The sequence below is a fragment of the Microtus pennsylvanicus genome, chromosome 6, assembly GCF_037038515.1.
Source record: "Microtus pennsylvanicus isolate mMicPen1 chromosome 6, mMicPen1.hap1, whole genome shotgun sequence".
Lineage (NCBI taxonomy): Eukaryota > Metazoa > Chordata > Mammalia > Rodentia > Cricetidae > Microtus > Microtus pennsylvanicus.
The window spans coordinates 89,007,392-89,021,052 of NC_134584.1; the positions used below are offsets into that span (position 1 = coordinate 89,007,392).

The 13,661-nt window shown below is 42.8% G+C and overlaps 1 protein-coding gene across 2 annotated transcripts in view; it reads right to left on the reverse strand.

Annotated features, from left to right (window-relative positions):
- The window catches only part of N4bp1 (NEDD4 binding protein 1), a 46,433-nt gene that overhangs the window by 18,846 nt on the left and 13,926 nt on the right, over positions 1–13,661 (reverse strand). For both annotated transcript variants that reach the window (XM_075976798.1, XM_075976799.1), the window contains exon 2: positions 2,885–4,560. In XM_075976798.1, coding sequence (XP_075832913.1) covers positions 2,885–4,560 — 1,676 coding nt within the window. The remainder of the gene's footprint in view (positions 1–2,884; positions 4,561–13,661) is intronic.

Sequence of the window (13,661 nt, forward strand, 5' to 3'; positions counted from 1 at the left end):
CCTTGACCTTCCCAGGGCTGAGATTCAGGAAGGGGCCACCAAGTCCAGTTTATATGGTGCATGGGATAAAACCCAGGGCTTCATGAATGCTAGGTGAGCATTCTACCAACAGAGCTACAGGCAGCCCCAGTGCAAACTGCCAAACTTCTAATATCTAAAATGGTGGCACTCTTAAAAAAAAATTGACAGCAAAATGTAAACATACAATGTATTAAAAAGAAGAGAAAAGAAAACCAAAACAATGCTCACAAAATCCACACTGCCAGGCACAGTAGCACACACCTTTAAAGCCTAGCACTGGGAAGGCAAGGGAGGATCTTCTTGACTTGGGGGCCCCCCTGGGTTGAAATAGCAGGCCAGCAAGGGCTCCATAGTAAGACTTTGCCTCAAAACAAACATGGCAGGTGCAGAGGCCCATGCCTATAATCCCAGTACTTAGGAGGCAGATTGGATCTTTTTTGAGTTTAAGGGCAGCCTGGTCTTCACAGCAAGTACCAGACTAGGGCTACATGGCAAGACCCTGTTCCAAAACAAAAGATAACACACAAAACTGTCAGGGCAGACTTCAAAGGTGGGTTGGAGGATGGCAAACAAGCTGAAGATTCCAGAGAAGACCAAACAGCCTGGCTTCCAGTCCTGCAGCTTACTGCTGTCAGCAGCCATGGTTCCGTGCTACCCTATGGCTGTGGACTTTAACAAGGGCAAGCCAGGCACAGTGGCTGCTGGAGGCACCTCATCAAACACACCAAGTTCATATGGGAGGTGTGTGGCTTTGCTCCTCATCAGCAGTGAGCTCTGGAGCTGCTCAGTGTAGCCAAGGACAAGCAGGTCCCAGAATTCATCAAGAAAAGGACAGATGAACATACAGCCACACCAAAAGCAAAGGGGGGAGAGGAACTGAGCAAGAGTTCTCGCCACCATGAGGAAGGCAACTGCCAAAGATATAAAGTCCCTTCTTCCTCTGAGTAGGAAATACTTCAGAAAACATAACATGTATCTTTGATACATCCTGAAGTATTTCTGGATGACACCTGAGAACTCCTTTGAAGTACACAAAGGCTAGTGAGGGAACTCAGCAGCAGGGCATTTGCCTAAAGTCAGAAGAGCCTGGTCTCCACCCCCAGCACCACAGGGACAATAAACAGAATAAAGTAAAGAAAAATAAAACCCCATAAAAGTGGGTTTAAAGTTGCAGATGGAACAAGATTGGTCATGAACTAGTAATTGTTGGGACTGAGTGAGAAAACCCATGGAGAGTTGCCATACCTTCTTGTTATATTTCTTTGTAACTTTTAATAAAAAGAAAAACTAGCAAAATAAATAAATCATTAAGTAAAGCTGACTCCAGTTTCCACATTAACAAGGAAGGCTCACAACTGCCTGCAACTCTGGCTCCAGAGGATTCAATGCATTTGTCTGGCCTCTTCCAAGGGGCACCTGCAAACATGTGGAATGCGTTCACACAAATGCACAGCATATACATTTAAAAGAAAGAAGAAAGACAAGAAATAGAGGTGGCTGGAAAGATGGCTCAGCAGTTAAGAGAGTTTGCTACATTGTAGAGGACTTGGGTTCAGTTCCCAGCACCCTCACCTTGGCTCACAGCTGTAACTCTAGTTCGGGAGATCCACTTTCCTCTTCTGGCCTCCTTGGACAGCAGACATGCATGTGGTGGGCATATAAACATGCAGAAAAAAACTTTCATGCACATAAAATAAAGATATGTGCCCATAATTTATTTTTCATGCCCGTAACATAAGCACTAGGAGGCTAGGGTAGCAGGATCGTGAGTCAGAATGTCGCCTCCCCAGCATCTCGAGATGAGAAGCCTACGGGGAGACAACACAGTGCTGGAGCATGCGCCCTCCTCACATAAGGACCCTGTCCAAACGTTAGGACCAGAAAGAAAAAGCCAAACACATTCCTAAAACTTCAGGACATGATTTGACCTTTTCAAATTCCTAGAAAGTGGTCATACAGGCATTCAACAGAGAATATTATTCTCAGAATTTAGCATCTGTAGGAGCTGGGAGTGATGGCTCAGCAGTTAAGAAAGGCTTGAATTCAGTTTCTAGCACCCATATCAGGTGGCTCAAATTCATCTAATCACAGGGATCTGACATGTTTTCTGGCCCCCATGGGTACTACATTCATGTTTACAAATTGACTTTCAGACACACACATACACTTAATGAAAAATAAAAATAAGCCAGGTGGTCAAGAGGCAGAGACAGGCAGATCAAGGCCAGCCTGGTCTACACAGCTAGTTCTAGAACACCCAATGATACACAGAGAAATCCTGTCTTGGAAAATCCAACACACACACACTTTAAATTAATTACTTTTTTTAAAACATTTTTTCGGGGAAGCTGAGGCAAGAAGTACTACAAATTAGTAGCAAGCCTGGGCTCTAAGAGACTGTCTCACAAACAAAAGACAGCAGCAGGCAGCAGCTCCATTCTTGTACTGGGAATCTAACACAGATTTCAAAGTCTAGTTTATTTACAGTTGCACCCTAAGTGCCAGAGTGAGATATGCCGTGAAAATATAGTCTTTAGCATCTCCCACCCACAGCAACAGGGTCAAGCAAAAGCTTAGAACTCCAGAAAACCAAATGCAAAACTCTTCCAACCAGCCAGGCGGTGGTGAGACACACCTTTAACCCCAGCACTCAGGAGGCAGAGGCAGGCAGATCTCTGTGCATTCAAGACCAGCCTGGTCTACAGAGCGAGTTCACAGAGAAACACTGTCTTGACATTCAACACCAGCCTGGTCTACAGAGTGAATTCACAGAGAAACACCACTGTCTTGCGTGCACACACCCATGCTCGCACACAGCTCTCAAGACGCTGCTGAGAACTAGGTAAGAACAGAGTAGACTTACGTAATTGCAACATTACTCCCATCTATAACAATATGCTTCAAATCAGCTCTCCCTGGTTCATTTTTTAATTCCAGCTTGTACGGTGTTTTCAGGGTATCTCGAAATCTCTGAACCCCCGTAACGGAGGAATCCATATGCTCAAAGGCTCCTGCCCATCGTGTATCGGTAGCTGAAGGTAACAGCTGGGGCAGCGGTGGCGGGGAATAGTGTGGCTTAGGCTGAGGAGAGCTACAGCAGCCAGAACGTTTCTCACAGGAAGCCTTCGCATTATTGGGAAGCAAGGGTTCCGCTTGCTGTTGAAAGCCATTTTCAGGGACAGCTGGGCTTCTCTGGGTGTGACCTGTAGCTCCCCTCGAAATGAAGCTGACTTCTTTAGGACTAGAAGAGGCAACAGACGGTGAGAGGCCATCGGTCTCAAGGTCTACATTACAACTGTAGTTCTGGTTTGAGGCCCACATTTCATGTTTCTGTCCTACTGGCCCTGTTCTGAAAGAATTAACTCTGCAATTTGAGGTACATGGTTTAGAGTCTTTGAACGGTAACTGGGAAAATTTTTCCACCATGTTTTGCTCTGTGTGACTCTGTGTGTTCTTTGGAGTTGAATCTGCTGTGAGCTCATTTGTGCTGCTCCCGACACCTGCACTTCTCTGAGCAGCATCTGGACACACAGTGCAAGGTGCAAACACTCTGTCTCCTTGGAGCCTTTTGTTCTCTTTTTCAATCTCCTCCAAGAGCAGTAAGGGCTCTGTAGATGGCCCGTACTCCTTGATGACCTTCTCGACAATCTCTTGGGAGTAGCCCATGGTTCTGAAGAAGTTTACAAGGATGCTGTACTCCATTTCTTCTGTGGTGTCTTTCCCATCGGGGCTTAGATTTGGAGAGTTGGAAGCAGCAGTGTCACACGGGTCAAGGATTTCATTTCCATCTGAGGCCTTGCCATCTTGCAGAAGCTCCCCTTCTACAACATTCTCCAAGGAAAACTGCTTCTTGGTGTGCCTTTCTTCTGTATCAGAAGACCTTCTCTTGTGACAAACTTTGTCCGTGGAAAGTGCATCTTCATCTGGATTTAGACCATTTACTGGGACAAAGAGCACATCTGCAGAGCTAGGAAAGACTGCATCCATTTGCTTTGTGAGCTCAGAAACAGGGGTCCTAGCTTTATTTCTGGACTCTTCTTGTAAAACACTTTCCTCTCTAGCAATACTCGGTCCTGGGGCAGCATTCTGCATCAACTCTGGAGGCTGAATATCTCCAGTTTTAATGACATCATCATCTTCTGCTTCAAACAGATTCTCTTCACCTTGTGTGAGACTCAGTAGTTCTTTTTTCAAGGAAGTGGGCAAAATCAACAAATCCATTGTATAATTGTCAGCATGGGCTTCAACAAACTGTCGGAATTCCCGTTTGATTTCTGACTCCTTCTGACTGCTGGGCAGGTTCTCATTATTCTCGAAGAGCTTTACAAACTGCTGAATATGACTCCTGGCCATGACCACAGCCTCAGCGCTTCCTCTGATGCCAAGAAGCCCGAAGTCTAAAACGCAGAGGTCAGCACAAGTATCCTGAATTAGACTCTTTAAAAACAGACTCTGTGCCCCTACAAAAATGCAGTGCATGGCCGTGGGGTAGCATTCTCTCTCCTCCAGTTCAGGCTCACAAATTCCTTTGATATATTCCTGTAAAGACAATACAAAATTAGACCAATTTACCAGATTCCTACAATAGCAAGGCTGACTTTTTAAAAAAAGAAAAAGAAAAAAAACATTAAGCATATTTATAATTTGGAGTAAAATTCCTTGACTTCAATAAAAATAAAAAATTACAGCTTGGACCTTTTGTGTGTATGTGTGTGTGTGTTTCATTCTAAACTATTTAATCATCTCTAGGGGAACCGAAACTTTGTATATCTACAGAGTGGGAATTCATAACCTTTCACTATGTCTTCCACCGTGATCTTAGGGGCTTGCCTAGCTGCACAGTGGATAATCCCAAGGCTGGATTCATTTACATCTAAAAAAACCTCCTCCTACCCAGTCATTTCTCACAAAGGGACATATTTGATGAGATCATCAGATCAGTGAGCTACAAGAGAGCAAAGCCTGCACCACTACTGCCTTTGGTTTGCAGATTCAACAAAAATGATCACCCCACCTCCAGGTTTCTTGAAGACATTTAGAAACAGTAAGATTCAAGTATATATATTAGTAACAGGACTTCTACAGGCTGCCACTGGGAGCTAGTGAGATGATCAGCAGTGAAAGAGCTTGCTGCCCAGCCTGCTGATGACCCGAGGGATCTACATGGGAGAAGGAGAAGATCAACTCTTTGGCCTCTACACACATGCTGTGGCAATATACACCCACACATCCAATAAATAAATGCACTAAAAAATGTTAAGGGAATTAGTTTCTTTAGCAAGTGGGATGCTAATTGGAACAAAAAAAGTGAGTCAAGCAATTAAGTGTATGCAACACACACACACACACACACACACACACACACCCCTCCCAGTGAAACATACCCACCAACTTTAGCTCTGGAATATGTTAGTCTCAGATTCCATAAATACTACTGGTGCAGTCTTGCTCAAGTTACACAAGCGAAGTCCAGTTTCTTCAACAGCAAAGGCAAGAAGAGTGCAGTCATAGAGGGTTAGGGGAGTTAAAGTCCTTACAGGGTACCTCGGTACATGGTGAGACTGTTACTCAACGGGCAGTGTACTTCTGCATAGACACTGTAAAGGGAGATCTGACCTATACTTTCAACCCAGGGTGTTGCCAAAACCAGCGCTATTTAAAAGCTCTGCCTGTGCAGCTTCAGTCAGGAGCTCTTCCAGCTTGAACTTAGTATGCACTTGTTGTTGACCACGCCCCTTCAGTTAGAATCCATTCAAATATTTATACCTAACCTTTGTGCATTTACTTATACTTCAGAATCACAAAATCTCCACAAAGATGAAATAGCAGGCTTTCACTGCTCCTATGAGTCTTGACTGCACTGGGCTTTGTTGTATTGAGGATGAAGCACAGGAGTCTTGTCTTTTGAATAAGTGTAATTTTCTACTATTTTTAACATGACAATTTGTTTAAACCAAATAACTGATTGTCTTACCTTCTTGAATATCCAAGCAGTGTTAAATACTGATGCCAGCAGTCTTAGAGCTCCAAGTGGGATCTGAGGATGTGGCTAAACTAGTAGAATGCTTGCCTAGCACACACCAGGGCCTGAGTTCAAACTTGTTACCCTATAAATTAGGCAAGGTAGTGCAGGTCTATAATTCCAGTACTTAGGAGGTTGGGGAAAGAGGACCAGAAGTTCAAAATCATCCTCAGGTGCACAGGGAAAGGGCCAGCCTTGGCTACCTGACACCCTAACACAAACACTTCTCTCTCCAATTATTAATACTTGTTTGAACTTATGTTATCTTTATATACGGCTTTAAAAATATTTTTATAGGGGCTGGAGAGATGGTTCAGCAGTTAAGAGCATTTCTTGCCCTTCTAGAAGACCCAAGTTTGGTTCACAACATTCAGGTCAGGCAGCTCAAAACAGCCTGTAATTCCAACTGTAGAGGATGCAACACCTTCTTGTAGCCTCTGTGGATACCTGTACACACATTTGCATATACCCACCTCTCTACCACATATACATAGATTAAAAAATAAGTTCTTTAGAATGAGAAAATGTTTTTATAAAGTGCTTTACCTTGAGCTAATATTTCACAAGAACTAACTTTTTAAAGGTACAATACAGACTGCACTCCATCTATTTTCCCTAACCACTACATCTGCATGGTGGTACCCTAAGAACCAGAACATTTGCATTGCACATGAGTCCACAGATCTAGACTAGTTCATCGCATGGTTTTATAAAACCATCATCTTGTGCCAATGTTTAGAATTATTCTACTATCACAAAGACTGCTCTTGTCTTTTTATGGCCACATCTACCACTTTACCCTCAATCTCTTGGTACTCAGTTTGTTTTTAAATTCATAGTTCTGTGACATTATTAAACCAATAAAAATGGAATTATACAATATTTGACTTTAAACAATTTAGCACACAGAAAGTGCACAGGGCTCATTGCACTTCACTTGTACCCACACATCACCTTTCTTACTGTACCTCTCCACCTCCTACCGGTCCCCAACCCCTCACTCACTCACACACACACACACTTAAATCCAGGTTCTACATGAGAATACATGGGGTTTTCTCTCCTTCACCCCATCTTCCTCTCCTATCCAGCTCCTTCAGTGATGTGGGAGTGTCATATATCAATCTGTTGATTTCATTGGTTAAGTAATAAACAAACTGCTTGGGCTCATAGCTTAGAACATAGGTTGGGTGGAGTAAACAGAACAGAATGCTGGGAGGAAGAGGAAGTGAGCTCAGACTCCACAGCTCTCCTCTCGAGGGCAGACGCCTCAGAGAGACGCCATGCTCCCGGCTCCTGGGCAGACACACACGATGAAGCTCCGACCCAGGATGGACTTAGGTTAGAATCTTCCCGGTAAGCGCACCTAGCTGTGCTACATAGAATATTAGAAATGGGCTAGTCCAGGTGCGAGAGTTAGCCTAGAAGAGGCTAGATAGAAATGGGCCAAGCAGTGTTTAAATGAATACAGTTTGTGTGTTGTTATTTCGGGCATAAGCTAGCAGGCGCTGGGGTTTTGGGGATGCAGCCCCGCTGCCGCTCGTATTACTACCAGACGTGTGGACAACGGTATCCACTGAAAGCCTGAGAAAGCTTGGGAAAGAGTAAAGCATGTTTTCTTGGTAGCAGCCATTTCTCCGTTCTACTCTGCTTGCCAGAGGCAAGCAAGCACTCTCATCTAAGAGAGGCTTCCTGACTCAGCTTTAGCTGCAAAACCCTGCAGCTCATTAAGAGGTCCTGCCACGAAACACTTAAACGCTGTTGACAAAAAGCTGAACACATGCCTTTCGGTTTTCAGCCATAGCAGGAAAAAAAGCTGCACCGTTTAAAAATGCCGGCTTTCTGGGCCATCCTGCCAAGGCAAACTCTGACTGTTTGAGGCAGGAGGGCCGGCTACCGAGAGAGGACTTGAGTGTTGTCTGTTGTAGCTCGCTGGCCGGCAGGGACCTTGAAACGCCATAGAGTTGTGGCTATAAACATGGCTTCAGCCTGTATATCCGCCATGAGGCTGGAAAGCTAAGGAATGGACTGGATCTAGCTGGCAAAGCCACGGCTTTAATCCCACCCATATTGCTCAGTAATTTAAAGGCTCTTGTGGTCAGAAAAAGAGAGATATACAGTAAAGAGAGATTCAAAGACAAAGAAAATTTCTAAATGGTTTACTGTGTGTTAAAAATATATGCAAGCTAAAAGTTGAAGTTCTTAAAGTAAAAAAAAAAAAGGAAGAGAGTTGTTGTGTGTGGTAGTACACACCTTTAATCCCAATATTTGGAAGGCAGAGGGAGATTGACCTCTGTGACTTCAAGGTGTGGTAGCACATGCCTTTAATCCCAGTGCCTAGAAGGCAGAGACAAACAGATCTCTGTGAGTTCAAGGTGTAGTAGCGTACACCTTTAATCCCAATGCCTGTGAGGCAGAGACAAGTGGATCTCTGAGAGTTCAAGGACAGCCTGGTCCACAGAGTTATTCCAGGTGAAAGATATACAGAGAATATAAAATATAAGTAAAAAGAAATGAAATAGAGATTAAAATAAAGCCGCACGAAGACGGAAAATACACAGAGACTTTTGATACTGTATGATATTATGCTCTCTTTGAATTGTTTGAATGCTGAGGAAGGAGCAACAGCTGCTAAAAGATATTTGTTTATAAATGCTGCTGAACTAATCCAACATAGACATTTTGAAAATGCCTTGACTTTGAAATTTGGATCTAAGGACATGATGCTTTGGAAAGGAGTTTCTTATTTTGTTTTCACAGAGGATGAGACCCTGTTCATTTCTTCTATTCTGATTTGGTATGATGGACCACACCTTCCTGAAGGGTTGGTGTGAACACCTTCAGAAAATTGCTTCGCTCAACTGCCAACGGAGATGAAACTAGCACACAGGTTATACCATGAAAGACCTAATTAACGACACCCCCATTCAGCAGGAAGCAGTTTGGAGAGAAAAAACTGAGCCCATGTTCCCAAATATGGTTCATAAACGTTCTTTTACATTTAAAGGGGGATATGATATAGATATGAATAATTTGCATTAGTATAGATTTTGCTTTATTGATAGAGATTTTAGGTCAATTTTGTTATATGTATATGTATTTTTGATCTTTATTAAGGTATTGTGATTGTGTAGTTCATTTAAAAATGTAATGTATATAGGTTGTTAATGGATAATCATTAATAATAGTCAAGTTTGTAGTCATGTTAGTTAGATTTTCTAGATATATAGATATATATTTCAGTTAGATAGGTATTCTTCATATCTTTCATAGACTATGAAATATGCTATTTAATGTTTTAATAACTTAGGGTTTTTCATGACAATGAGACACGTCTGCTCCTGGAAGCACCAATCTACTTCGAGAGAAAGATGGGCATCGAAGAGGATCCTTATGGAGTTTGATAGCCATTTGGGCAAGAAACTGCTCTTGCCAGGACTGTTGCATAAACTGGACACAGAGAACCTGCAGAGAGAGGACTACTGAACTTGCCTAAAGGTGAGATGATCTTTCGGGGTTCCTGATTCATGAAGGAGTCTGCAAGACATTCTGCAGGACACAACAGATAGTGACTGAACTGACTTTGAATTTTCCTGCTTCATGGAAATGTCTGCTGGAAACTATGGGCCTGTAGGCTGATGATGGATGCCCCAGCTGTACAGAGGAACTTTGGGTAACTGTCCAGGCAGCGAGATGTCTCTGTCATTTCTAGAGTTTGAAAATTGCTTTTTTCTTGTTTGCTTAGGTAATATTGTATCTTTCTGGAGTCTTTGATGGAGTTAAGAATAGTTAGTTATAGTTTTCCTTAGTTATGATAAAGATTATTGTAATTTTTCCTTGATAACTGTTTTGTTATATGTAATTTTGCTATGTTAAAGTTAAAGCCTTCCTTTTTTGTTTAAACAGAAAAAGGGGAAGTGATGTGGGAGTGTCATATATCAATCTGTTGATTTCATTGGTTAAGTAATAAACAAACTGCTTGGGCTCACAGCTTAGAACATAGGTGGGTGGAGTAAACAGAACAGAATGCTGGGAGGAAGAGGAAGTGAGGTAAGACGCCTCAGACAGAGACGCCATCCTCTCCTCTCCTGGGCAGAAGCACGCGATGAAGCAAGCCGCCAGGTCAGACATGCTGAATCTTTCCTGGTAAGACCGGTGGCACACAGATTATTAGAGATGGGTTGATCGGGATATCAGAATTAGCCAGTAAGGGCTAGAGCTAAAGGGCCAAGCAGTGTTTAAAAGAATACAGTTTCCGTGTGATTATTTCGGGTAAAGCTAGCCGTGCAGGCGGCCGGGTGCCGGGGACGCAGCCCTGCCACTCCTATTACTACACTTCAGTCTGACTAAAACTCCACTGTGCCAATGCACCACGTCTCCTTTGCCCATTTACCTGCAGGTGGGCATCTAGGCTGGCTCCACGACTCAGTTACTGTGAATGGTGCTGCCATAAGCAAGGATGTGAGTGTAGTGAGGTTGACTTTTGTCATATGATGCCCTTAAAACTTAAGATGCTGTTGTTGGAAGTGGTGGCTCATGCTAGAGACTGCAAAGAAGGGAGCGCAAAGCAAGAGTTTGAGGCCAGCCTTAGCTATAGAGCGAGGCCTGCCTCAAACAAAAACAACACACCCTAAAGGAAAACAAAGCTGCTATGAAGATCCATGTTCAGGTTTTTATGTGAGTTTTCATGTCTCTAGGATCAATGCTGAGAGGCATAGCTGCTGGTTCACAGGGTAAACACATATTTAGTTTTCTAACAAGCTACCCAACTATGTTTCAGTTGGCTACACATTTTACAGTACCACCCAAATGTATGAAATCCAGTTTCCCCAAAACTCTGCCAATTTTTAAGAGCACTAGTTCCTATTCTTGACATTTCAGTAGGAGTGTGGCAGACCTTATCTCGGTCCCCACTGTCCTCCTGGCTAGTGACCCTGACCACATACCATTTGTCCTCTCCAGGGAAACATCTTATTCCTTTGTCTCTAACTGGACTGCTTTTTATCACTGTGTTCTGAGACTTCTTTATCTTTTCTCGTCTTCTGTAAGAATGTGGCTTCCATCTGTTTTATATACATCAGTAGCTGTCTTCCCACATTTCCCCACTTTGAGGCAGGATCTTATGTAGCCTACGCCAGTCTCTATCATACTTGGTCTATGCGGCGCTGGAAATCGAACCTATGGATTTAGGCACGCTAGGCAGGAACTCTATTAACTGAGCTATGGCAACAGACCCTTCTTTCAGTTATCTATGAATTAGCAGGATGTTTTGTGGTAGCAACAAAAAAAATCTTAAATTTTAAGAAAGATCTGTTTGTTTTTTTCCTTCACTAAGCTCCAACTTGTTACACCTCTCCTATGTCATCATATACAGGTTTTATATTTAAGAGCGGAAGCTTTAGCTCAGCAACAGCATGTTTGCTAAGGCAAGCACAGGACCCTGACTTTGGTTCTCAACACTAGATGAAAGAGGAAAGGGTTTAAAAAAAAAAAAAGACCAAAAGGGGGGGGGGCTGGTGCTGGTGGTGATGGAGAGCTGGCTCAGAAGTCACAAGTTTAAAAGCACTAGCTGCTCTTTCAGAGAACCCAGCACCTAGAAGGTGGTCACAGCCACCACCAAACAGCCATGCTGGTCTACACAGTACACTTAACAGCCAAAACATGCTCTTCTCAGGAACCCACAGAACTATCAAGATAAATCTTATGCTGACTATGAAACAAATCTCAACAAATGTAAAAAGAACTGAGATTATGTAGCACAATCTGACCACAAAATGATCAAACAAATCAGTTACAGATCAGAAAAATTCCCAAATGGTTGGGAATTAGAAACTAAGAAACCCTTCTAAGTAACTCCGAGCAGGGGATTTCGTTTTTCTGTTCCTTTCTTTGGAAAGGTAGGGATCTTCAGACGAGTGCTGCGATGAACCCGGGGCCTTAGGCATGCTGGGTAAGTGCTCTGCTGCTGAGCTGCGCCATGGCGCCCATAAGGGGGTATTCTTGGGAACACACTGAACTAAATGAAAATAGTATGAGCTATCAAGGCACAACTGAAGCGGTGCTGAAAGGCATGTTTATTTATTGATTTTATTGGCTATCCCAATAGTCTCAACAGAACCATGACTAGATCATCAAGTGAGCCTTGAACTCCGTGGTTCTTTCACCTTTGCCTTCCCTACACTGTGATTATGGTCATGGACAGCCATATCTGGCTTGAAAAGGAAATTTATAAGACATAAGTGCACATATTAGAAAACAATAAAAAAAACAGGCATGGGAACTCACACTTGTAAGCCATTTAGGAGGTAGCAGTGGGGGACAGCTGGGCTATCGTATGAAACCCTGTCTCTGCCTCCATGCCTGCCGACCTTTTACATGGCTTCCAAACTTATGTAACTAGTGCTTTATCCACTGAGCCACCTTCCCACCCCCACACGTGTAATTAAATACGCCAGGATAAAGGCTTTTGTTTTGTTTTCTTCCTGTGCTGAAAACCAAAGTCTGAGATGTGTATACATTAGACAAGTACTCTACCACTGACCCACATTCCCAGACTTAAGTTCATTTATTCTTGGATCCTGTCTTCTCCCACTTTTTGCAATAGCTGCCTCATATTCCATATACATACATTAAAAACCAAGCACATAATGTATACTTTTTGTTTTTAGCAATCAAACTCAAGTCTCGAACCCCCCCCCCCAAAAAAAAAAGAAAGAAGAAAAAAAATTTCATTAAACACATAAAGATACCTGTGTATGAACAAGGACTTGGCTATGAGACCAAGACTATAAAACAGAATTCTTATGACAGCTTCAGGGCTGCAAACAGTGTTCTGGGGCAGAGCCCTTGGCAGCATGAGGCCCTAGTTCAATCCTGCTTTATCTTTATCTTTGTAGCTATGATGAAATAACCTTACAGAAAGCAACCCTTGGGAGAAAAGGCTTATTTTATTTTAGCTCACAATTATAGGTGACAGTCTATCACAGCAGAATAGTCAAGGTGGCAGGGGCTTTGTAGCTGGTCACATCACGTCTATCAGAAATGGATGCATGCATACTTACCCCGGGGCTCAGCGGACATTCTCTCTTTCTATCATTCAGGACCCAAACCCATGAAACGGTAACACATGTCTTAGGCTAGATTCTTCTTACATCAACAAATGAAATCAAGACAATCCCCCACAGGCCAACCTGATGCACACAGTCCCTCACTGAGACTTTCTTCCCACATGATTCTATACTGAGGCTAGTTGACTATCAAGGGAACCATCACAAATCCTCAGGACAGAAAAAAAAAATTCACACTTTCTAAGAAATACAAAATGATACTAAATTCACGAAACAGGAATCGGGATGTAAAAAGGAGAAGGAAAGAAATCAGAGTTAAGAGTACTAGTAAATATAAAGTCAAGCATGGTACCTATGGCTACAAATACTCCGAGGAAAAAACAAAACACCAAAGTCATACTCAGGATCTACCCAAGACATGTTCCTGTACAGAAAACCTGTCAGTCTCTGTATTTCAACAACCTCTAAAACTTTAAGCTTTCCAAGACAATTTATCCTTTATTCTTATCATCCCCCAAAGTGTTTTCAAGACCCCAATTATTTTTACTCTC